At 44.8% G+C, this 26,978-nt stretch overlaps 2 protein-coding genes across 2 annotated transcripts; one reads left to right on the top strand and one right to left on the bottom strand.

Annotated features, from left to right (window-relative positions):
* Nucleotides 1-4,367: 4,367 nt before the first annotated feature.
* Nucleotides 4,368-21,717, bottom strand: LOC310778799 (transcription initiation factor TFIID subunit 4-like; the record flags this gene model as incomplete). Its single annotated transcript, XM_083639245.1, has 16 exons — nt 4,368-6,177; nt 6,319-6,438; nt 6,550-6,606; nt 6,726-6,851; nt 7,351-7,481; nt 8,537-8,706; nt 10,748-10,862; nt 11,409-11,544; nt 11,976-12,200; nt 13,359-13,448; nt 13,628-13,750; nt 15,110-15,265; nt 19,340-19,462; nt 19,566-19,720; nt 20,463-21,299; nt 21,480-21,717. The coding sequence occupies 16 exons, from the start codon at nt 21,715-21,717 to the stop codon at nt 6,010-6,012; spliced, it is 2,970 nt and encodes a 989-aa protein (XP_083495371.1). The 3' UTR covers nt 4,368-6,009.
* Nucleotides 21,718-22,755: 1,038 nt separating this feature from the next.
* Nucleotides 22,756-25,019, top strand: lsm14b (LSM family member 14B; the record flags this gene model as incomplete). Its single annotated transcript, XM_083639243.1, has 7 exons — nt 22,756-22,876; nt 23,013-23,185; nt 23,319-23,442; nt 23,551-23,736; nt 24,136-24,297; nt 24,635-24,767; nt 24,851-25,019. The coding sequence occupies 7 exons, from the start codon at nt 22,756-22,758 to the stop codon at nt 25,017-25,019; spliced, it is 1,068 nt and encodes a 355-aa protein (XP_083495369.1).
* Nucleotides 25,020-26,978: the final 1,959 nt, after the last annotated feature.

Below are 26,978 nucleotides of genomic sequence, written 5' to 3'. Positions count from 1 at the left end.
GACGTACATCAGTGACCCTGTTTCCTCAGTTCCGGCATTGATGAGTAGTTTAAAAGAATATGGGAAATTTTCAGGTTACCAAATTAATCAATCAAAATCTGAGGCAATGATGCTGGTGGGGAGCTGGCCACCACAGTTAGAAGGAAAATTTAAATTTCACTGGTCCAAGCAAGGATTCAGATATTTAGGAATTGTCATAACTCCTAGCACATCACAACTATTTAAGGCCAATTATGAGAAATTGATGGATGAAATAAAAACTGATCTTACAAGATGGGAAGTCCTTCCCCTTTCCCTGATAGGGCGTGTAGAAACAATAAGAATGAATGTACTACCAAGGTTGCTATTTTTGTTCCAATCCCTACCCATAGAGGTCCCTACTGCTACATTTAGAACAATTAACAAATGGCTATCTAAATTTATATGGCAAAACAAAAGACCCAGAATTAGACTTAAAAGACTATTATGCTCAAAAGAAAAGGGGGGTCTAGACTTACCCAACATGGAAAAATATTATTGGGCAGCTCAGCTCAGATCAATGGTAGCATGGCTATCTCAAGACAAAGACACAATATGGGTGGGGATGGAACAAAATCATTGCCCAAAAGCACCATTAGATGTAATCCCATTTTTGAACAAGGATTCTTGAAAAATATATAAAATTAATAATCAATGGGTAAAAACCACTCTGAAAATATGGTCAACCGTGAGACAGAAGCTAAGACTCCCCTCATCAATATCTATAGCGATGAAGATTGCACGAAATATTGATTTTCTCCCATCCAAAATAGGGGCAGGGTTTAAAGAATGGGAAAGAAAGGGTCTAATCATGTTGGGTCAAATGTTTGAAAGAGGGGTCCTGATGACCTTTGAACAACTTCAGCGCAGATATAACCTTCCACACAATGATTTTTTTAAATATTTACAAATAAGACACTACCTCCAGAAACACAAAGAATGGGACAAATTATGTAATACACCATCACATCTAGAAAGTTTTTTTATGCTAACAATTGAGGGGACTGTTAAAAAGAAAATCACCTCCTACATATATAAAATACTGCAAGGAGATTTAATGGATAATAGTCTGGACATTAAAAGAAAATGGGAACTGGAGATGGAATCTATAATTTCGGAAGAAGATTGGGAATTAGCATGTACAGAGGGACACAAAACAACTAGTAGTCCCATCTGGAAGGAATTTGAATGGAAGGTTAAGATGAGGTTTTTCAGGACTCCTCTCATCACGTCAAAGTTTGGTGGTACCTCAGACAGATGTTGGAGGGGTTGCGGCCTGATAGGAGAGCATTCACAGATATTCTGGGACTGCCCAAAATTAGGGGATTATTGGCAGAACATACAAACAGAAATTAAGAACTGTCTAGGGATTTGATTACCCTTGGAACCATCTTACTATTTATTAGGAATAATACCAGAAGATATGGGAAACAATAACTTGAAACGAATACTTAGAGTCCTCCTGTTAACCGCTAAGACAATGATCACAATCTCTTGGCTGAGACCGCAGCCCCCCACGATAACACAATGGAAGGAGAAGGTTAAAGATGTTTATCAGATGGAGGAAATAACTGCAAGGTTACAATTAAGGACAGATGCATTCTTGATGAGGTGGTCACCAATTCTTTTGTATTTTGTTTTGCCTAGAGTGTAGTGAACAACACCTGTAGTAGGCTATTAATTTTATTTCTTCTTTTGCTTTAATTTGTCTATTATCTTCTATAATTTTGAACTGACTGTCATGCTGTATGTCTTCTCTCTACATACGAAGAAAAGACAATAACAAACCCGGTCATATGGGAATGGAGACTATGGACATTGAAAAGACAAGATTATATGGACTGCATTTCAATACACCCATACCTGTGATGTAAATGAATGAATAAATGTATGATTGCACTTGAGAAAATAAATAAAAATAAGTAAAAAAAAAAAGAAAGGCATGTGTCACCATGACAGAAACAATGTATGACTTAATGACATTGAAACTGCGGTGCATTCTTCTATGCATATTAAGATAAATATTAGTACTGTATCTCTTTGTCTATTTGTGAGTACAGCAAAGTAAAAACAACAGGAAGGAGTGGATTTGTCTGTGGTTTGCTAAATGCCTCACAACACTTTGCATTTTATGTATATAGAACATATTCTCTAAAGTGATTCAAATATTTACAACCATTTTGAAATTTGATTAAGCATAAATGTCATCTTCTGTCTGGTCCCATCAATTGTACAGGCGACAGTGAGCATACCACTGGCGCTTACCACTGAGCCACCGTGCCCCCCCGTCATCGGTGGTACCTGAGTGTGAATCTCCTCATTAATGGTGCGCTTGGCTTCCAGCTTCTTCTTCACAGCCAGCAGCTCCACCAGGGGTTTGATGGTCATGCCCTGCGGAAGCGAAGAGAAGAGAGGAGCTACGTATTATTCACCGCACGCATTTCCTGACCTTCACCAAAGACAGGATGAGGCTATGCTGCTATCCCTGTTTATACAAGGGAGTGAAATGAGACGATTCTATGTGGATTTACATAAGGATTTAAAAATCAAGATCTTGTAGAAGTTTGCAAATCGGAGCTCAATGCAAAAATGCTGGAAGCATGATGAAATAGAATCTGATTGTCGTGAGCTCTTATCGCACACAAGCAAATGGTACGTTCATTCCACAAAGTATTTAGAGACTTCTGAAGGGTGCTGCGCAGTGAGAGAGGAGACATTTCCACCAGGTCTTCTGAAGTTATATACCGGTATGATTCAAATCAATAACATTTTGTGTTCCAGGTGCCAGGAGTTGTGTACTGGGAAGACATTCTTTGAAAATGTACCCATGGAGGGCAAATTCAACTGCTGCTGCAACTGTAACAGTGCTATGTTCATATCAGCAATCTGCAACCGTGGGGTTCTTACTACTGTGAGTCACTGAGTAACACATGTGTGTGTACATTTCAGTGTGTACTTGTGTATCCTGTAGATACACAAGTATGATGTTTACCATTCTCGCTAGCATAAACCGAAGCTACAGTCTGGTTGATGAGAAAACAATCCGTGCTAACGCATTGTTGCAGTTCTGGCTAATGACACCGCTAGCCAACTAGACATTCTAGACATGTTTGTTAGCAGAAAGTGGTGGCAACCATAATAGGCAATGCAGCTAACGTTAGCTAACTAAATGTTCATCAAAAGCCATCATAAACATCACAACGCTAACATGAGAGCTAGCAAGCTAACGGCGCTAGCCAACTTAGCTTGCACAATTACACGAACAAAAAAACATGAATAACAAATTGTTTGAACTCACACAGATCGTACATTTCGCTGTTGCGGACCTGCTCTTGTAAACAAGCTGCCTGTCGCTGTTTGCTTCTTTGAAAATTGGTGGTAGAGAGGAAGTGGAAGAGGACCCACTGTCGCTTCACAAGCCTGCTACGCGTCGGCCGTTAAACTACGTCACTTGCAGTACAGGCAGCAGCGGGGGGAGGAAGTCCATATATGGTCCATCCGGCCGTTGGGACCGTTAACCTCGCGTCACCAGGCTCTTCTCGGCGAGAAAGAGCCTGGCTTCCGTTCACAATTGATTTTGTCACCCTACCTGGTTCCGGCCTAGAGCCCGCCCTAGACCGGATGGGCAGCGTTTCTAGCTCGTCAACTTTTACGTTAACTTGACAATTTGACCCAAGTATCAGAACGGCAAACAACAAAACAAAAGATGGACGTACCGAAATAAGTTTTTGAAGAAGTTATTGTAGAAACATTGCGGATTCACAATCTCACATCTTTTAAGCCAATACAGAAGCTTTGCATCAGACAATTAATCGAGGGACCAGACGTCAAGCTAACGGCAACAAAAAGCCATGACAAAAAGCGGGGTGAAAGGTGCCCAGACTAGGGACCGTGGATATAAAAGGCGAGTGCTGAGCGCTGGGTCGGCAGTCCGGACCAGAGAGGCCGCCAGAGAGGTGGAGGCGAGGAGAGGAGAGGAGAGGAGAGGGGGAGAGAAGAGGAGGGGAGAGGGGGAGAGGAGCGGCACCACCCCGCTGGGCACAGACACCCAGGCCAGCCACCCCAACCTCCAGACTGCCACCACCCAGGCTAAGTGCCCCTCTGCTGGGCAGACACCCAGGGCAGCCACTCCCACCACCCGCCCTGCCCCTCACCCTGCCCGGGTCCCACACCCCCGGCCGAGACCCTCCTCCAGAACCCCGTGCACCCGGACCCGGTGCATGGCGCGACGCAGTAAACAAACTCATGTTTCCCTCGTCACCAGTCATGCTGGACATCAGTACAAGTGTGAGATCCCTAGAAGGACTTGAAGAGCAATCATGCTCCACCAATGAAGACAAAACAGAAGGTGTTTCCACCCTTTTTAATGGAGATCATTCTCTCAATCCTTTATAAAACAATATCAATTAAAAACCCTTTTTAATTTGAATATTTACATATCAACAAGTGGCTGTGCAAAATTTACAAGATATTGGGTACATATATTTCTCCACTTTGCAGGTGTTATAAAAAACACATGAATCCAGAGTACGGTGTGTAACAGTTAATTGGGCAATGGTATCAATACTGATTGATAAGCACTGATCAAGATTATTCTTGAGACAAATTTGCCCAACGTGAAATGAGCCTCAACTGATACATCTACAAACAACACACTAAAGTATTTACAGTCATAAAATCTGCCAATAGACATTCTTTCATAAAATAATAACAAAAAGGTATAAAGATCAAAATTAGTATGTGCACTAAAAATATAAAAAGTTATAAAGTGGGTTTGTCCGTCCGACCAACTCATTTTTAGAAAGCTGATCTGTCAAAGCGCAATCATTCTTCTGCATTCCATCTCCATGTTTCCTCATATGGCCTCCAGTCATAAACCCTCCAATCATAAATATCAAAAACCAACGACTCAAAAGTTTCTTTCACTGAAATGACTGCAATCAACAACAAATTATTGCCATTCGTTTCTCCAAAAATATCCTTTTCTTTGAACACGTTCTCAACCATTCCTTCATCCTGGTCCGCCTGTGATCGACAGGTGTCAGGAACACTCACAGTTAAGAATGCTACAGTGGCCCAAGGTCAAATACATTACATGATTACATTGTAACACAATATAAGACACATAAATAATAATTTTGTTTCCAATCAAGCCAAGTCAAACAAATAAAGCACACAACAAAACTGGAAAAAAACATCCTACAAACCTGGAAGAGAATTGATGGGGAGATGAAGTTACTTCGATTAGACTGATCACAATGTTAGACAATTATGATTCATATGGCTTCATTTGGCAAGAAGGCAACTCATCAGATGACAGGACTGTTAATCTGGGTAAAACAAATCCACAGGCATTCAAATTGTGCTAAAATAGACTCCAAATGCATGATCAATTAAAATCTTGTTTGCTAAGAACTCAAATCAACGTGGTTGTCTTTGCATTTCACCTAAAGCCTTTCATCTAGAATCTTTAGACGTTCAAAATGAGTACGGCAGTATTGTAAAAAGCAGGCGGTCACACCTAAATGCTGCATGCTCATCAGCATGTAACTAAAATGTCTGTTTCACACTGATTTGCTGCGAGAATATCGATGTCCTTGCAATGACCAGGTTTCCAAATCTTTACTTTACAAAGATGTTTTGCTTGTGGGCAGTGTGTGAGGAGAGGCGTGGTCGCGTGCAACTCGTCTCTACAGAGCAAACGGAGCTGGGAGGGGAGGCACGCTGACAGCAGGGCCCAGTCTCACTTTCCACTCCATCTCGGTGTTAAAAATGCAAACGGCCTGTGCTGCTTTAGAGCTGATACCTCGTGCTGCTTTAGAGCTGATACCTCTCCGCTGCTCCAGCTATCTCCCTCCCCTTAGACAGAGGTCTCTCGTCGTTCAGCGGTGAGTCGTCAAAGTATCAGCGGAAAGGGCCTGAGTCGACGGTCAGCTCTCCTTCCTCGACGCCATTGAGCGGAGCTGGTTATTTGCTATAACCAGCAACGTGCTATTTGAGGAAGCCTTTATACAGCAGGTGCGAGTGACTGGTCCCCTTCTCGTTCTCCAGGCAGAAGAGCAGGTCCCTGAGGTTGACCCTGGTGATACGCTGACGCAGAAACTGCCTGGAGCCCCCTCCACTGGAGCCTCCGGGCTGGGAGGAGCCAGACCCCGAGCCCTGAGGGGGAGGAGGAGGAGGAGGAGGGGAAGACAGCAAGAGAAAGAAAAACACACACTATCATCTTTGTTTCTTTGCAAAATGCAACCGGTTCAAAAATAGCACCACTTGTCTGTGGGAAATGGTTAACATGGTCAGCACCTCTGCGCTGGCACCGCTAACAGGAGAGTCCGTTTTCCGTTTTTTCCTCGGGCCGATGGCTGCCAGCGCCGTTAGGTTGGCTTCTCTCTGCCTGATCTGAGCCAGCTCCTGCTGCTGCATCTGGAAAACATGGCAAAAACACACAGGTTAGGAGTGAACCTCACTCGCTCACAGGTTAGGAGTGAACAAAGCAGTCACAGCTGCCCATGCTTTCGTTAGCATGACGCTCACCTCTTTGGCCTTCTGCTTGAGTCGAAGTTGCTCCGGGTCCTCTTGCCGTGACCGAGACTGCAGTAACACAGGGGACATATTTTAAAACAAGAATCAAGATGGGCACTAGATGGCAGCAACAACATGTTCAGTTTATGGATGGGTCATGGGTGGTGGGTTTCTTCAGTGTTTGTTACCTTGGCAGCCTTCATGAGGATCTCCCTCTCCTGCTCTTCCTTTCTTTGCTTCTCCATCTGGTCCAGCTGCTCAAAGAATTTGAGTTGGACCCGCACATCACTGACCTGCTCGTACCTCTCGTCCTCCTGAAGGAGGGATGGATGGAGGGCGTAAGCAAGAACGGAGAGATACAGCAGGATAGGAAAAAGACTTGTGTTGCCCTCTGCCCTCACACTGGACCACAAAAAGACTTGTGTTGCCCTCTGCCCTCACACTGGACCACAAAAAGACTTGTGTTGCCCTCTGCCCTCACACTGGACCAGTATAAAAAGACTTGTGTTGCCCTCTGCTCTCACACTGGACCTCTGCCCTCACACTGGACCATTATGTGAAGCAATTTCATCATTTTAGACATTTTTCCAGCTGACAAAAATCACCGGCAGTTCCTGTCACAACAGTCGTTATGTGAAAACTCAAGAGCAGACATCCATTTTCCAGCCCTATTTTGGCTATTTCAGGCTTTTTAGAGTGTCTGCTTTTTTTCCACCATGCGGTCGCTTCCCATAGGTCTTCATGTCCAAACAAAAAGGGTGGACAGTGGGTACATATCACACTCAACTCAGAACTCAAACGGTTCTGTCTCACCTTGAACGTGGTGTTTTTCTGCTGCGCTGCTTCAGAGACTTTCTCCAGCAGGTTCTGGAGCCGCTGCTGTGTCGCGTGGGAAATGAAGTTGATCACGTCTGGGCCCAACTCGCCGACACCAAACTTCCTGCCTGTCACAATAAGAGTCAGAGAGGCTGTGACAGGGTGTGCGTTCCCAAACAACTACGTGTGCGTTAGCCTGGTAACAACAACAACAACAACATCCTGAATGATAACGTGATGTCACATCCTGTTTCACTCTACTGTATGTATCAGTCTGGTTTGTGTGTGTGTAGCCCTTTTCCCACATGCGTACCGGAAAATTACCTGTAAGTCAATATCGGACATTTCCCTTCACACTTCGGCTCGCGCATGTGGGAATCTATCAGCGAATTTTCCTGTATGTTGGGGGGGCGGGGGGAGGGGGGAGCTTATTTGGGGGGTCGGCAAAACTCGAAATAAGTTCGCTTGTCAGTTGTCACACAATAAATCACACTCGTTTGACTTAAGAGCAGCGTCAAGCCGCCAGCGTAATCAACACAGCCGATTTCCCCCTCCCCTCTCTGCTCGAGAGCAGCAGCCACGGACAGACACTGCGAATGACACGTTGAATGACACAGCAAATGCACAAGCGAAATGTGGAAGTAGTTTGCTTTGATGTGCGCGAATGATTAGTTGATGCACTTTGAAGAAGTTGGGATCCGTGTCTGAGAGAAATAGTTGCTGGTTCGATGTTTATCCGTTCACCTGCGTCGCGTTGAAGCACTTTTTACAGACTGGCTTTGTTTGATGTGTCCGGGGTTGCCTTCGGAAATCAGCAAGCTGACATACTGCTCTTATTAGGCTATCACAAGATCATTTCGCCAGTTTGCTTTAATGTGCGCGAATGATTAGATTATGCCCGCTGGAACATTAAGCAACGTGTGTAGGCTACTCCTCGCCCATGATTGAAGGACCGCTGTCGCGGAAAATGACTGGAACCGTTTCCACTTGCGTCTCCTTAAGAGCATACCGCTCTTCTGACTTGGTCGAAACTGGTGAAATGTCGGGGACGACGGGGTCGCGCTTATACCGGCACGGCGCCTTTCTCACATGCAGGCATTAGACCACGTACCGGTCATTTTGTGGTACAAAGCGCATGTGGGAAAAGGGCTTCAGTGTGTGTGTGTGTGTGTGTGTATCTCACCAATCTCCAGAGCTCTTCGGGTGAGAAAGGAGGTGGAGAGGAAGGCCTCGTCCTTACAGGATCGGGTTACCGTGCCGATAAGCTCAGAGTTGGTTGCTAGGATACGAGCGCTCTCCTCTGACAAGTTGACTCCTGCCATGGAGGCCACATCGTTGATGTCATCATCATCCCTGGATCAAAGAAAAGCTGATCAGCCTCAGTATTGGAATATAAAGCATCAGAGGTGGTCACATGATAGATGTCAGAAATGAGTCTAAAGGTCATGGGGTCAGACATGAACCATATAAATACACAAATAAGTGCCATTCGTCTACTACGGTCCTGATCCAGGAGCGAAACTGGGTCGCAGGACAAAATGACCCCCAGCCACCATCTACAAAGAACTATTTGAACCCAGTCAAGTCTAATTACTCTTGGTGCCCATGAAACATTTTGTACCTCCGGTTTTGTTCTTTTTCCCCAAATATATAGAAATTAAAAAAAGACTATAGAAATTAAATATAAGCCTATAGAAATTAAATATAAGACTATAGAAAGGAGTAAAATAAATATAAGCCTATACAAATTACAAGTATCTTGAATATCATTTGAATGCCTCGGTTATATACGCTCTATGCTCTTTGCCTGTTGTAAAACTAACTAATCACCACATTTTCTCTCCGACTGTGAGCGAATCAAAGTAAAGCTAAACAAAAAAGCTAAATATCAATCAGGCTCCTGATTGGCTCGTGAGGCTGATCTACACAAAGCGGTTCTTTTGTTTCTCCGCTGCCTGGTTGGTTAACTAACTTTATGTTCGAGAGAGAGAGAGAGAGAGAGAGAGTGGGGGGGGGGGGGGGGGGGATGGTGGGGGGTTGACGGGTTTGACTATTTAAATTATTTCTTGGTTATTTGTATCATTTGAAGTTAGATGTTTGTCCTGAGAGTCGTCTGTAAGAAACATATGATACTGGAATGCAGAGTTCATCCTTGCTTTGCTTTATTATAGATATCATTTTATGATAGATATCATATTCCATTTGAAATAAAGGCCGTTTAAACGTAGAAATCATTTTGTCTTTGCACATGAAAAGAATCATGCTAAAGAGAAGTGCTTTACACTTCCTCTGTTGCACCATTTCTTCATCAGCACGTTCATATTGCATTGAGTTCATTACCTTTGTGTAGATGACTTTAACAGCACCAATTCAGGGAACTACTCCCTTTATGACTCCCTACTGTGTATTAGAACATGTTGTGTGTAAACTGAATCACAACCAGACCGTTTTCTGTTTTCTCTACTCAATTCAGATGGCAGATGCACATGTGCAAGACTTGCCCAGGTCACAATGCTATTACAATATTTCATTTCAACAAAACTCTCAGACTGTGTACAATATTCAATATACAGACCTGGGCCATTTAATGTACAAGTCATTCTCCGGGGGTTTGTTGAAGCGCTTTGAGGGACTAGATGCTGCATCAAGACTCTTCAGATAGTGTCGAGCATGTGGTCAATGAGAAGTGTGCCAACTGACTTTCTCCCGAGGGTCTCGAAACTTTCCAGCTGCGCCAATCGTTCAGACCAAGAGGCACTTGAGCTGCCTAACGTCCCGACATAATCACGCTGATACGAGGTCATTAATTAAGCAGTTTGCTAAAGCTAATTAATGCATTAATTAGCAATTATTTCTATGCCAACATACCTGTCTTCTAGGGATCTAACGATAACCGGTTTTTAATGATAACCGTGATAAAATTCCTTACGATAACCGTACTGTTTCACATTGTCATTATCATTAAAACCATGGTACCGTCCGTGATTACCATGTTACCATGATTACAGTGCGTTGAAAAACATGGTAAATACTGTCCATCATCAACCAAAGTTGGCAACCATCTCTGAGATGCAAACGCACAGCCTTGGAGAAATGATTTCAGTGAGTGTATCAATCCTTTTTGGGTCTGAGTTTTCAATATAAAACTTGGTGAAATGATTTCTGTGAGTGTATTAGTACTTTTTGAACATTTTCAGCACATTTTAACAAACTGTGATAATACTGATAACGTGATCATTTTTGTCTCGATAATCATGATGTGAAATTTTCATACTGTTACATCTCTACTGTCTTCACATACTGTAACACAGGGGTGGGATGAATATGAACTCTGTATCTTAAAGCATGAGGGAGTTGCAGTGTGGTGGTTTCTGACAGCAGGTGTGACACAGACCTGAAGGTTCCTCCACACGCCTCCTTCAGCTTGTGCCTCTGAGCAGCAGTGAGAGCAGACTGAGCTGCCAGGACTCCTCGAGCCCCTGGAGCCAATGGCTGCTTCACCATGGGAACTAACACACACACACACACACACGCACACACACACACGCGCGCACACACACACACACGCACACACACACACACGCATGGGCACGCGCACACACACACACACACACACACACGCACACACACGCATGGGCACGCACACACACACGCACGCACGCACGCACGCACACAAGATGGAAAGAAGCAATTTCAGTTTTCATTGATTGACTGAGATGTAATGAGTGTAATGAATCGGTTATTACATCATTCTAATCACATTTGTCTGCCCTGTTCAATATGAGTGACCTGCAGCTATAAACAGTATCCACAAGGTGGCAGTGTTTCCATACTGTACGGGTGACAGGGTGCCAGACCAGAGAGCCAGGACAGCATCACAGCAGGCCATCAATAATATTTACAATGTGGATAAACAATTTAGGCTTTTCAGATGCGGAAGAATGACATGAATTTTAAGGGACTGCATAAAGTATGTGGAATGCAAACGTGTTGTCTTGAACACACACACACACACACACACACACACACACACACACACACACATACACACACACCTGTCTGCAGCTGTTTGACCACCTGCGGCTGGCCCATGACGATGCGACTGTGGGGCTGTCCTCTGAGCGTAACCATGGGAGACTGAGCCAGGGTCACCTGAGGCCTCACCATCGCCCCCTGCTGCTGGGGTACTATCTACACACATACAGAGAGACGTGAGAAACACGGAGAATAGAAAGGACAGACAAGTAAGAGAACCCACAACTCACACAGAGGTATCCGCTTATAAGTGTATGTACAATCACACTATGTAAGCACTGTTGTTCAGCTGGCCTGGGTGAATTTTGAGGCATTATCGGCAAAAGGTTGTTTGATTAACTTCTGATTGACAAATGTATTTATTTAATTTTCTCTGTGTCTCTTCTCTTCGTCCCTCGCTATTTCTTTTTTCTCCATTTTGCAGTCTTCTGCACATCACGTGCAAGCATGGCGTGTGACAATAATAATCATCTTTACAAAACACAGTGAGCTGTATATATATATATATTCAAATGGATTAAATGAAAGATGAAGAATCGTTTCAGCCTTAGACCCTTATAGGTATCAACCCCCAGCTGCGATCGTACCAGGCCAGGTTTACTGTGAGGCGCCTGGGTCAAGCTGATGACCCCGGCCTTGGTCCCGGCAGTACTGCTGCTGGTGGTGGTGGTGGAGAGGGGCGGTCGGAGCACCACAGCGGTCAGGGCGGTGGAGGCTGCTGCGGCAGGCACAGGGCTGGGCTGAGGGAGCAGGCTCTGCTGGACGAAGGCTTCAGAGTCTGGGGTCATCTGACGCAGCGCTGGGAGACTTCTCTGGTGGCACAGACAGACGGGAGAAAACTGGATTCAGTTTGGCCAAGACAAAAGCCTGGCCTCCTAACAAAAACACAGCAGATACATTTTGGTTTGGAGATGTAAATGAATAGTCCCATTATTGTCATGAGAACCTCAGAAATGCTTTGACAAGTGTGTGTGAGGACTTTGTCTTCGCAGTCCATACGCTTAACAATACATAAGCCACTTACATACATGAAGTCTGGACAATGTCCATTGAATCAGGTCTGCAAATGAAATGGCACGGGAATATTAATGCTTTGTAAGAGGCCATTTACACCTGGCGTTAACATGCGTTTTCTGCCATCAGATTGCAATCAGATTGTATTTGATCACTTCAGCCTGATTCCATTTACACCTGGCCGTTAACATGCATTTTCTGCAATCTGATCGCAGAAAACGCATGTTAGCAGCGCCAGGTGTAAATGGCCTCTAAAATTGCCATGTAACAATATAACAGAAGTCATCCCAACGTCGTCGTCAACACGCCCACTGGCTCATTGTGGCTAAACTGATCAAAATTGATGTGCTTATTGGAAAGTAGATGGAACAGCTGAACCTGGAGCAACATTGTCACCATTGTTATTATTATTGTTATAATGTATCTTCTCTTTCTCATGTCAAATACTGCCTCTCCTCTCTGACAGTATTATGATGCTACTTTGTGGCTTACTAGCCTCACCCCGCCACTCACAAGCACCGCCCGACTACAAACGCTGAGCATGCAGCATCTTATCCAATCAGCTGTCTGGAAAGGATCCACTTCCTGATATGGAGCAGCAGGGCGAGGACACGCAGCATCAATCACATGATACAACACGAAGAGTGCTGATCAGAGCAATTTAGAGAGAGAGTGGCGTCAGCGGAGGACCAAAATGCGTGACTCATTAGCCAATGAACAGCCAGGAAGGGGTCTCGCGCTACTTCTGAATGCTAAAATAAGGCTGATAATGGACAATTTGATTATTAAAAAAACAAAAGTTTTCAAAGTACAACGCAAACTGTCCATTTTGCTGCGACTCGACGGTGCTGCTTAATCCAGGACCTTACTTCCTGGAACTCTTGAGAGTAAAAAACTGGTCCATTGGAGTGAATGGAGATGTCGCAACTCTTCTGTATACACGGCTCTGGTCTCACCTTAAGGAAAGGCACAAGATACGGCTGTGGCGAGGAGTTGAGCTCCCGGTATAACCTACTGGTGAAATCCTCCGGCTCAATCTTCCCCTCCTGTGGTGCAATAAACACACAGACAGAGGATTAGAGGACACACATCTGAAAGGACGTGTGTGTGTGTGTGTGTGTGTGTGTGTGTGTCTGTGTGTGTGTGTGTGTGTGTGTGTGTCTGTGTGTGTGTGTGTGTGTGTGTGTGTGTGTAAGTGGGGGGGGGGGGGGCTAAAAACATGTACCAGCAGGCTCTTGACCAGTTCTTTGACGTTGGCGATGGTCTCGGAGGTCTGCTTCCCGCTAGATGCCAGCTTGATCAGCGTGGACAGGAAGTTTTTACACTTCTTCACATTCTCCAGCGTCTCCTGCAAACATGCACACACACCAAAACACCACGACATGTTTTCTTGAATATACACACTACATTGGAAACAGAAATGCAACGCGAAATGCAACAATATTCTAAAAATCACATATATACCGGTATATATTTCTGATATAATGTGCACAATTAACACTTTCAGTGCCACGGCCCTTGGGCAAAAGGTTGCTTGCTGTGCCACATAGGCCGCAATGCATTTTAAAACAGTCATATAATTTCTTTAATAATTACTATGTAAACACTGAACACGCACAAATAACGATGAGACTCTCTTCTATCACCTGCAAAAAAAAGTTTATTGATCCCATTTTCCGTTCTTTAGTTATGAGCCGGAGAAGATAGCTTGATTGAACGAAAAAAAGAGCTTTTTTTCTACGAGCTGAGATAATGAGCCTTTTGTGAAATTAAACATTTCAAGCACATCACTGACTCTGAAGCTAATTTTCTGATGTAGTCACACCTCAAAAATAATTTCCTTCAATAAAACAGTGAAGGCAAGGGAATTTTGTTTGGAAGAATAATATTTTTAGCTGAAACCAGCAGCGCTGGCGCCTGCATGCGCTGCTGGTTGCAGCTTCTTGCTGATCTTTTGCTGCTGGTGGGCATCGGATATTCTGGCTTGCGTTTGCCAACCCTGTCCTGCTGTCTGGGTCTGTGTTGTGTACTTGGCTCTGCGTGCCCACCTCCCCCCCTCCTCCTCCCCCCCCCCCCCCCCCCCCGTTGTGGGAGGAGTATCTCTCTGCTCTGCTGTTTTCTCGTTTTCTCTGCCTGTGCTCAGCACTGAAAAAGTCTGCTAGATCCTGCTTTTTTACAGCCGCGTGTACCAGCTCCCATGCTTCGAGTTGAGAATAATAACAAATCCACGGCTGATCATGTGTTGCAGCGGACACGGAGGCTGTTGCAGCGGACATCGAGGTGCTCAATTGTGATAGCAGATTGGCTGCTGCAGGGGCACAGCTAAACGTTGCTTCAATGAAGCCGCTGCATACGGACGGATGCGATGCGATTTCCTTCCCCCCAATGACTTCTTCTGTGTGTTTCACTCCACGTTCTCTCATCTGGAGAGCGCTGTCGCCACCTAAGGGTTCTGTAAAATAGGTTAGACACATTCAATACCTCTGAATATTGTAAGAGGCGATGTAAGAGGCATAGATCGACACCCCCCCGTCAAAAAAAAAAAATCGAGTTATGACGCCATTTGGCGTCGCTGGCACTGTACGGTAAATTTCTAATGACGCCATATGGCGTCGCTGGCACTGAATGTGTTAAGAATCAGTGAAGCTCATAACTGAACTTCTGATGAAACGCAGAAGCATTCAAGGTTAGTACTTACAGGAGTTATAGCGGTGATATTCGTGTGAGCAATAGGGGTCCCAGCGGCCCCGGGGAGCCCGACCCTCTGTGTTACCACTGTGGCTGCGGATCCGGGCTGCACGGCAGTGGGCGTCCCCAGCGGCTGTCCTGGGGCGGTGGCAGTTCCTCCCAGCATGATGGTGTTCTGTACGAGTCAGTGGAGAGGAGAGACAGTCATGGGATGAGAGCAGGAGAAATGACAGGGTCATGATAACAATTTGACAGGACTATAGCCTGTACTACGAAGCTATCTTAACAGATCCGCGATAAGTCCCTTTGATCTGGTTTGACTGAACAGGATCAAAGCTATCTAGTTAACCGATACTACGACGCTGGTTTTCTACTCGATAACTGAAGCTGGCTTTATCTGGGATCTGCCTGTGCACGCGCACGTTTTTCGCTCGTGCACAGGCGCGCGTCCACGCGAAAGAGGTGCGCTAGCCAATCACATTATGAACAGCTGAGTTGATCCACGCCCACACCCATTTCTACACCCATTTCCTCATTCAATGAAAGCGCAGTGCGTGATCAGAGTTTTAGCGGATATTTAATGTAACCTATGTCAGAATGAAAATCCGCGTTGGATATAATCTGCTGAAGGACTGCTAAAGCTGCCGCTTGTATTCACATCAGTCATTTGATTTACTTTGATCAGCGATTTCTGTCCCCTAAATGTGTAATCTCAGCCTATAAATTTCCACAATCTGTAAACCTATTTAGACCATAGATTTAGAAACGCATGCTCAATGAATAATGATCTCTATCACTCATTATGTGTGTAGTTGCACTGATCGAATAATTAATATATAAAATAATGATAATGCTGATGCCTAATATAAAAGAGAAAACTGCTGAACTGAATTGAGACGATGCGGGCATAGTTTTCATTGATAAAAACTAGCCTATTTTTGCTCATATATTGGCATACAGCCTACAGGACACAGTTCCAGCTGAAACATGCAAGAATTGCCTGCATATTTAGTAGTCTATTGGGGCTATCCCATATTTATCCCATATCTATATTATATGTAGGCTATAGGCTTTTCTGGCATGTAGGAGAATATCACCCTAACTCCATTTGAGGCTCCGTGTATGATATGCGCTGCGTGATTAATAGTGATCATATTTCTCCACGCATCGTTGAGCTGTTAAGACATAAAGTGGTAAGTAGGCTTAATTTAATTATGTAGCCTACAGAGCCACAAATGTTTTTCTTGTTATATTCTCAGTTGACTGCAATCTATTTTTCATATGGCGATCTTATATTATGAACGGTGAGTGACTCCAGAGAGCCGATTATATGGGTCTGTCATGGATTTTGATCTTATCCTCTGAAGCTAACCTGGTCGCGACCAGGTTAGCTTTGCAGCGTCAGTTGCCATGGTGATTGAAAGTTAACTTGCTTTGTAGTACGGCTAAACCAGGTTTAAACTCAAACTTACTCGGATAAGGCATTAAACTAGCTTTGTAATACAGGCTACTGGTCTAGGGGCACAATGGACTCGACTTGTGCCGAGACAAATATATATACCGTATAATATATATAGTATATTTCAAAAGAATCTATAAACTATCAATCATGGACATGTATAAGAGAGAGCTTGAAAAATGAGTATTGCACTTAGTATATTTAATTTCACATTTCGTAGCATTTAGTGGGATTGCCTATGGTAGGCTATCTGTTTTGTATTGTAAAGCAGCTATTATTATTATTATTTAAACCTTATTTAATGAAGTAGTAAGGAGGGGCAGGACTAGATAAGCATGGCTTCTTTCTGTCCCTTCTCGGACATATAATATGTTGTTTTGTAAATGAATGTGTTTTTAATTTCTGTTCGAGACAAATAAAAAATTCAATTCAATTCAATTCAATTCAATATATATATATTTTTTACTGTTATTTTTTCCAAGGAAGGGCTGTGCTAAATACGCATGCTCTTCATCTAGCACTACACTGCTCCACATTTGTACTTTTCCATACATACACAATGGGAGTTGAGCAAATGGGATCTTGCTCAAGTACCTATAATAATAATAATAATAATAATAATAATAATACATCGGATTTATATAGCGCTTTTCCAAGTGCTCAAAGACGCTTACCTATGGCTGGTAAACAAAAGAAAATATATATAGAACATGTACAAGAATAGCTGTGCCTGAACTTTGCACTCAAACTCCAAAGTTCCACAGATTTCTCAAGCTGGCTCCCACCAACGTGCGCTGAGAGAGAAGGAGCAAGGACAAGACAAGGAGCACGGCTGAGAGACATCAAGTGTAAAACAGAGCGCTACAAAAAGAGTCCTATACCCTCCATGGTCAGATTTCTGAATGGACACAAATAAGAGCAATCCTGTGTTACTGTGTTTCTGGCTTTACTGTGCTTTTGAGATATTTTTAGATATTGAACAAATTTTAATATTTAATATGTATTGTGCACTGCAATTCAGTTTGCTCATTTTAAACTGCCAGAGTGCATTTTAATGACACGTATTTAAATGTGTAAATAAAGGACATATAATAATTTGTACCTGTCAATTTTGCCTTTTTTTTCATGTAAGTATGTCCGCCACCTGTTCCGGTGCTATTTTGTTTATACAATCAGGTAGTACTGTGTGAAACATTCAATAAAGAGACCAGAGGATTTAGAGTTTGAATGTCAAACTTGCTCACTCACATAACAATTCTTTTTTTGTATTAGTCTTCATTTTTTCTTTGTGGTGGCATCGCCCCTGCTATACATGTACGTCGCCACATGGGAATCACATTAAGTCTCAACCAACGTTAGGCTAATGAACCATCCAGACAGAAACAGAACGAGAGCTTTGCAAAAGGTTTAGATGCTACCACTGTGTCTAGAGCCTTGTTGATACCAAACAACTGTTTGACTGTGATTGGATCTCTCCTCACAGTCAGAGTGTGTGGTGGTCAGTGGGGACAACATCTCCAAAAATTAGCGGCTAGTTAGTTAGCTAGCTGCATGACCCGGCTAGCTAGGTGCATGACCCGGCTAGTTAGGTGCATGACCCGGCTAGTTAGGTGCATGACCCGGCTAGTTAGGTGCATGACCCGGCTAGTTAGTTAGCTGCATGACCCGGCTAGTTAGGTGCATGACCCGGCTAGTTAGGTGCATGATCCGGCTAGTTAGGTGCATGACCCGGCTAGTTAGTTAGCTGCATGACCCGGCTAGTTAGGTGCATGACCCGGCTAGTTAGGTGCATGACCCGGCTGACCCGGCTAGTTAGTTAGCTGCATGACCCGGCTAGTTAGGTGCATGACCCGGCTAGTTAGGTGCATGACCCGGCTGACCCGGCTAGTTAGTTAGCTGCATGACCCGGCTAGTTAGGTGCATGACCCGGCTAGTTAGGTGCATGATCCGGCTAGTTAGGTGCATGACCCGGCTAGTTAGTTAGCTGCATGACCCGGCTAGTTAGGTGCATGACCCGGCTAGTTAGGTGCATGACCCGGCTAGTTAGTTAGCTGCATGACCCGGCTAGTTAGGTGCATGACCCGGCTAGTTAGGTGCATGACCCGGCTAGTTAGGTGCATGACCCGGCTAGTTAGTTAGCTGCATGACCCGGCTAGTTAGTTAGCTGCATGACCCGGCTAGTTAGGTGCATGACCCGGCTAGTTAGTTAGCTGCATGACCCGGCTAGTTAGGTGCATGACCCGGCTAGTTAGGTGCATGACCCGGCTGACCCGGCTAGTTAGGTGCATGCCCCGGCTAGTTAGGTGCATGACCCGGCTAGTTAGGTGCATGACCAAAATCGATTTAAAAGACGATTCATACCCTGAAATGGGGATTGAATGTCTTTCTGTGGCAATTGTTGCTCTGTGCGTGCCGTGGATAGATGTGTGTGTGTGTGTGTGTGTGTGTGTGTGTGTGTGTGTGTGTGTGTGTGTGGTGGAGGTGAGCGGGTGGTTTTATGGATTCAAACTGGCACACTTGCAGTCTCAAGTCTGCTTCTCTAACCTGTCAGCTAGCCCCTCCCTCCTTATGACACCTACAGTACACAAGCCCCTCCCTCCTTTTGACACCTACACTACATAATATATGTGTCATTAGAAAGGTGGCAGGTGTGTCATGTCATGATGCCGGGGGCGGAGCCACATGTCATGACATGTATCTACTATTGAGATATAATATGTCGATGGTATCTACATGTAGAGAGAGCCTGGCAGTGGGAGGAGTCACGACAGAAGTACAGTAGCCACCTACCTGCAGCACAGGGGGCCTCTGCAGTGTGGTGGTGGTGGCCTGCATGCTGCTCTGGACCGTGGAGCCTTGCTTGATAATGGTAGTGGGGGTCACCTGACGAGCCAGCAGAGACGCCCCTTGAGCCTTCAGAACAGAATGAGGTATATTAAATGTAAATATGCACGAGTGAGTATCACTGCATGATCTGCACATGGCGTGTGTGTGTCCACCAGTGCTGGTACTGTACCTGCACAGAGGTCATCTGGACAGGTGGAGTGCTGGTGGGGGCTGCGGGTCGCGGGGTCATGGCACTTTGGGACTGGGACTGGGCCTGCATCTGGGCCAAGGTCTGCTGGTGGATCATCAGCAGCTGCCCGCTCTCACTGCGAACCAGGACCATCCCTGCAAGGGGCAAATCCCAGAGGGGTCAAAAGGTCATGGCTTGCCTGTCCTGGCCAGTTACTTTCACACTCTGTGAGAATGACAGCCTGTAGGCGGGCAGAGTGTAAAAAGCTTGGAATAATATCTGAGGCCAGAAACACACATTCTGAGTCCAGCCCCCCCTGAACACTCCCTCCACACGCCCTCAAGCAAACTCCCCAAAAACACACTCAGATAAGAGAGAGATTAAATAGCTGTTAGTATACAAATAGTTTGGTCATCTCTGACAAGACAACTGAAGGAGAATCAATAGATTGCAACAGTTTGACATGGTTTGACATGCTATAAATAATCTGTTAAGACTCTGACTGAGTGTCCTGCAATCAGAACATGTTCCACCTCTAAACTGCTGTTTGCCAACAGGGACCATCAAAAACAAAATACAAAAAATACAAAGTACAAAAATGTACCCAAGGACTCTCAAAGCACAAATCGGCAAGCCACCTATTCACATAAGCAGCTAAGATCAACAAAACAAAGAATGCTTTTGAGTTTGGTAGCGTAACGCCATAAGATTTGAGACATGCTGCAACAAGTTCCCTCAAAGTTAGTGCTGCTTTGCTTCGCTTCTCTTACTCTGAAACTCCTGACCCGATCAAACAACACTGTTTCAATCACATCGAATAGGCAACAACACCAAAACGTGCTAAAGAAAAACTCTAAATGCATCCAAGCTGACAGCTTTCCAACTTGTCAAACGTACCTGCGGGCAGCTGGATGTTCTGGATGTTTGGAGCGTTTGGTTGTGGCTGCTGGGTGATTCGAGGGGCCAACACTTGAGGAGCAATAGCTCGTATCCCTCCAGGAGGACAAGCGGCAGCAGCGAGTGTTGATGGTACTGAAGTCCGCACGTTTTGCAAAACAGTCGGGCTTCTCGTTGTTGCGCACGTAGTGACACTAGCCGCGACGTGTGCAGCAGTAGTAGTAGTCTGAATGATAGTTTTTGGAGACTCGAATTTGTTCACTAGGGGGCCTGGACCAGCGGTGCTGGTAACACCGACAACTGCTGATGTCAAGCCCGTGGTGGGGTTGTTGCAGCCACTTTGCGAGGTAATAGTGGGAGTTTGCATAGATGGCCTCACGAGAGTGACTGTGGGTACACTGTTCAGAGCGGGCTGACACGAGATCACCGTCGAAGTGACAGCGTTCTGCGCATTGGCCGAAGAGGTTTGAATAATAGTGCTAGATGGTACGGACACAAGTGCTGCGCATCCTTTCGTCACAGAGCCTGGTCCGTTGTTGACAACAGTGACAGCGGGCACGCTGCTGTCAGCAGCAGGCGCGCCTCCGGGAATATGAGAGTTCACCATAACATCGCTTCCATTCAAAGTTTGAACACCAGTCGCTCCGGGTTTCCCGATCCCAGACGCAGCAGGCTCGGGCACTGCTGCAACAACGCCGCTAGCTGTCCCCCCCGTCTTGGACAGACTCTGTCCGCCGGCTGTCACGCTCGATCCTGCCGCTGATGTGGTCCCTCCATCCGTGATGGAACCGTGGGACCTCGCGCTGTTAATGACACCTCCTTGCACTCCTGTGCTGCCTGCAAGCAGCGGGGGGGAAAAAAACACGTGAAAACATGGGGGGAATGGCGAACGTTTTCCAATGCAACTCACGAATTACAATTAGTTACAAAAGTGTGTCTAGATGCAATCAGCACAAGAAACGTGACCAAAATTAGCTCATGTTAGCTAACCGGAGTGTGCAAGCTGAGCTGTCTTACCTGCTTTAGCGAGCTCTTGTTGTGAAAGTCCCATTTTGCTGCCCTGGACATTGGAATGACTACCTCCAGCTGAGCTGCCGACGTGGTTAGCTGTAGACGGGGCCCTGGCGGTGCTGTTAACGTGACCTGCTCCTCCTGTAAGCTCAGACTCCAGAGAGCCGACTAGATCACTAACTACTTTTTCGTCCACCTCTGTGTTGAAGAAAACATCATCCAGCAAATCGGAGCCCGCCGCCATCTTTGCCCAGCTACGCTCGTTCGTGAGACGCATGCGCCGATTGGATGTGCCCTCCGTGACGCGGCCTTCCCCGGCGCTCTGATTGGCTCCTTCCAGAAATAAAGCTGGGAAGAAATGGTTGCAAGCTGCAGTGTAACGTAGGGTGTCAGTTCTGTCTGTCAGACAGCAGCAGAGCAAAACAAGGAAACCAGACAGTGTTGAGCTGCTTTCAGTGGGACTTTGCCACAGCGAGGAGATTCTCTGGGACAGTTTTGAGATAGCAGAATATTGCATTTGCAGATTTATGGACACCGTCGATGCGTTTTTATCAATTTAAGTTTTGAAGTAACGTTAGACGACTCAAAATGGCTGCGTTGTATTTTTCTCTCTCTCCGGGGGACGCACAGCAGCTGTTGCCTCGGCGCTCACCACAGCGCACTGAGCGCAGGGACATACCTGCATGTCAAATCACTGGCGAACTGATCATTGCAACGATCAATATAGTTTTAGTTATTTAATTTAGTTGTTTTGCAGTATTCTGTGAAAGGCTGCTGAGAAAACTTGATAAAAATGAATAATAACAATAAATTAATAATAAAATATTATCAATAATAATAGCCATATGGCTCTATCCGAACTAGCCTCAATGCGAGACAACTTTAATTATGAAGATTGAGCTGAATCTCATGTTGAGGCTATGAACCAAATAACACCAGTCACACAACCCCCCACCTCCGCAAAAATAAAAAAATACTGGAAATATTACACTAAGATCATCATACATTTAGGCTATCATACCGTCCATTCATGAGGAGCCCCACGTCCGTTTTATATTCGGGAGTGAGCGAATCAGCCACTGGGGCTGTGTGTGTCTCATTAGCTCAGGTGTGTCTGGTCTACTTAAATCAATGGGCGTGGTCTCCGTTCACCTGTGGATTTCATTATATAAATTCCCTCCGACTGCTTCACAGAGCAGGAGTGTTGTTGGTAGCTACCTGACGTGAGTTATAGCAGTATAGGCTATCAAGCAACAATAAATAGGTTAAAGCCTTATTGGCAATGAGTTCATCAAAGCCGTACATTGGCTGTAAAATAGGTCTAATTTCAAAAGCTCAAAATCGCTATGAAGGTATCTTGTATACAATTGACACAGTGAACTCCACAGTTGTACTGGCAAAAGGTGAGTTATGATGGCCTATTTTTTGTTTTGATAAGTTTTGCCTAAACAACCCAATTAAGATGACTGGGATATAGCCTAATTGTCATTTAAGTCTGAGATTGTGAGACTTTTGATCAAACATTCCTCTCTTGGCTAGTGAAGTGTTTTGGAACGGAGGGACGACCCACTGATAGGCCGACACCGCCCAAAGATGACATCTATGAGTACATCACTTTCCGGGGAAATGACATTAAGGACATCACACTGTGTGAAGCGCCAAGATCTCACCATGGCCACCATGGCCTGCCACAGGATCCAGCTATATTGCAGGTATAGAGTTGCATGGCTTGCAGCCAGCCCATACTAGGCTATAGCGAGCTTAAACGCATTGAACTTGGGTGTTCAGTTGAATATACATGTGTTTTGGTTCAGTCCAGTTGAATATACATGTGTTTTGGTTCAGTCCAGTGGAAGCTCTTCAGGCCTGTACACAGCCCGAGCCCCCAGTCCGTTAAGGATGCCCTCCTACCAACAGCTTGCTGCCAGCTCTCTCCTCAATCAACAGTATGCTGCGGCTCTTGGCCTTGGTAAGTCAACCAGAGCAAATTCCTACAGGCTCAACTGAACCTAAACCCACACTAGCTGTTTCAACTAGTGCTTTAAATACTGCCTTACTGGTTCTGTTCTCCATGCAGGGCCCGTACTGCAAGGCCCACCGGTCAGAAGGGCCCCCATGGTGGAAAAGGCTGTTCAAACCGTGCGTGTGGACAGATCTAATCAGAAGAGAGGTTTAACAGGCCAGGAGCAGCGCTGGGAGAGTAGGAGGCCCCAGAGGACTAGTCAAGGGCGCTCCCACATCAGAAGGGGCACTGGACCCACCAGTAAGCAGGCAGGCTTGGAATATACTCAGTTCATTGGCCTGTGTTTGCTCATTTGTTTAAGAGACTTCAAAGATTTTTTTCCCTGTTCTGCCTGGAGAGGGGGGGGGGGATCTTGTTTTGTATAACTTGTTTCCAATTTGCAGAGTGAACTCAAATGTGTTTTTATTTTAATTTTTTTAGTGAAGTCGAGCCCAGGTGTGTCCAATGATCAGCAGGGACCATATCAAGAACGACGTGATGAGAATTATGAAAATCTTCCTCCGAGAAGACAAGGTAATAGTTCATGCATAGCCTTGATCGCTAAACTTGTGGGTGGAGGTGATGATCCCAATACAACAAGATGTCTTTAATGCATTATGTGAATCGCCCTCTTTTTTTCGTTCTTTTTTTAAACCTTAGGAGCTCGATGGCGCAAGAGCCGCAGTCGAGGCCAACTCATGGTGCGAGATGTTCAATCTACCACCCTGAAGTTTGAGACCGACTTTGATTTTGATTCCTCAAATGCACAGTTCCATAAGGAGGAGCTGGAGCTGGAGATGCAGGCCAGGTTGAATCTGAAAGGTGAGCTGCATCACAAAATGGCCACAAATGCACTGATGTGTTTTCATCTGAGCAGTGATGCAGACATTCAGCCAGCCGATGCTTTTGTAGTCCCAGTGTTCCATCCAGGGTCCATACAGCAGCATATTTGTATACTTTATTATCCCTGTGGGGGAATTAATCTGCATTTGACCCATCCTACAGTACACTAGGTACCTATAGAACCTACAGGAGCAGTGGGCAGCCGCAGTACAGCGCCCAGGGACCAACTCCAGCTCTTTTGCCAGTGCCTGCAGGGGCATTGGGTATTAACCCTTAACATGCATGTCTTTGATGGGTTTATCCAATCTCTCTTCAGATGGAAATCATGAGGAAAAGGAAGGAGAAGATTCACACTCTAGTGAAAAGAGTCCAGAAGATTGTCTGTTTGGGCCAAAATGCTACTACGACAAAGCAAAGTCCTTCTTCGACAACATCTCCTCTGGGTCCAGGTAAAGCCCTAGTTGACCCACTTATTCCTTAAATGTCCAAAGTAACACTTGACGCGTGTATGTGATATTATGCCTGCTATCAGTTTTGTCAGACTGACCTGGGCAGAGGAGCGCAAGCGCAATGTTGAGACGTTTGGCGTTCCTGGCCGGTTCTTGGGAGGCAGAGGCTTCAGAGGGGGGTACCATGGACGGAGAGGTCGGGGCAGTGCTTACGGTTTCCCCTCTCAGAGAGCCAGGGGTGGACCGCTGTAACGTTCAGCTTGACACGAAGCCTGTGATCCCCAAATCAACCTATCTATTCCAAACGACAAACACGTGACCAACATGCTGTGTTTACTGTTTGCACTCTTAACATGATCATTGGGTCATGGTCAGTCATGTGATCTTTAGGCAGTTATTTGGATGCCTCCATGGATTGCTCAGCCAATTAAATTGTCCACTGTATACACGTTTCTTTTGCTTTCATTTGTTTCTTTCCTTGTCCATATTTGGCTTGTGAATGATTTTCCTCTTTCTATGACAGTTGATGGCAAATTAGATGGGAAGTGACACCCCCCCCCCCCCTAAAATTTTCAGTTTAATTAATAATTTCAGTTGAATTCATGTTTAAGATTTAATCTTTGTTGAGTCACTTCTTAGATTGTTCATGATTTGTAGATTGAACATGAACATGGTCAAACAAGATTTGTAAATAATTGTAAATATTATCAACATAATGAACTTTACTGTTTACAAAGTCATGTTTACAAAGTCTGTCCCATGATGCAATGCTTTATTTTTCTGTCATTTTGAAGCAATAAAGTGGAAAATATTCTATTCTAATAAATAAATGGGACATTGCTGATGCAATTGTTGTCTCTGTGGCTGTATTTATTCCTCCCAAGTCAATAGAAGATGTTAATATCTATTATCAGTCACTATGGACCCATTTCACAGCAACCCTTTTGAGGCGGTTAAAGCAGGAAGTAAAGCGGCTGTATGCTAATACCATTAATTATGGTTCCATTATGTTGAGGTGTTCCAGTGCCAGGTGCCCTCATTAAAGGAACACTCTGCCCATTTTCAACCAGCTTTGTATCATTAGAACATCAGTAGTATATCAGAAAACTAAACTGTTTTGAAGTCTGTCATTTAATTTGACAGTTATTGAGTGTTAAAGTGTGGACCAGTGACATCACTGGTCCACACTAACTCAAATTGATAACTCATTAACTCAAATCAACTCTCAATAACTGTCAAACTAGATGAATGATGAATAGTTTGACAGTTATTGAGAGTTGATTTGAGTTAATGAGTTATTAATTTGAGTTAGTGTGGACCAGTAATGTCACTGGTCCACACTTTTTTTTTTTTAAGATATTTTTATTGGGCCATTTTCAATTTTCATACATAACAAAACAATACACACAGAAAAAACAGACAAGAGTAAAACAAAAACAACAAAGAAAACTGAGGGTATCCCCCCTCCCCCCTCCCCCCTCCCGGTATGGTAGACATTTCGCTCTCTTTCAAATATAAAATAAAAGTAACAGGAGGTAATATTCAATCAAATCAAAACCAATAAACAAATTAGATATGTGGAGTGGACATAATGAAGGTGATCTTAGAACCTTATAAAGCCAGTACCAGTCAACTATCCAAGAGGGTGTAATGAAGGTAATGAGGCCAGAAAGGAGCCCCATATTTTTTTATAAGTTGCCGGCTTCCTTCTCACACAGGATCTTCTCAGGAGTACTATATGATGTTAATTCGTTCAACCAATGTCTCTGAGAGGGAGACAGTTCAGATTTCCAACACTTTTTGCCAGCTGTACCTGCAAGTAATATGAAGTATTTCTTATTGACAGTGGCGTGCCTGACCAAGTTGGTGCCCTAGGCAAGATTTTTGCTGGTGCCCCCCCCCCCCCCCCCCCAAAGAAAATATAATAAAAATTATATCGCAGATAATTCCACCACAAATACTTCTACAGTCACACAAACTGACGTCATGTCACTGCTAAAACTATACAAACTGACGTCATGTCACTGCTAAAACTGCTGCCTGCACTGCAGGCTCAGAATCGCCCTTCCCCCACTCTGGGAAAAAGCTCAGAGCAGGTAGAAGGGGGCGCCGTCGCGCAGGGGGTGGGGTGGTATGGATTAGGGACCATGGTGAAAGTGCTGCAGCCAGGCCCGTAGCCAGGTTTTGAGGAATACTGAGGTCGTTTTAGCG

Source organism: Poromitra crassiceps (assembly GCF_964638095.1).
Source record: "Poromitra crassiceps genome assembly, chromosome: 6".
Classification (NCBI taxonomy): Eukaryota; Metazoa; Chordata; class Actinopteri; order Beryciformes; family Melamphaidae; genus Poromitra; species Poromitra crassiceps.
This window is presented reverse-complemented; position numbering and strand designations above follow the sequence as displayed.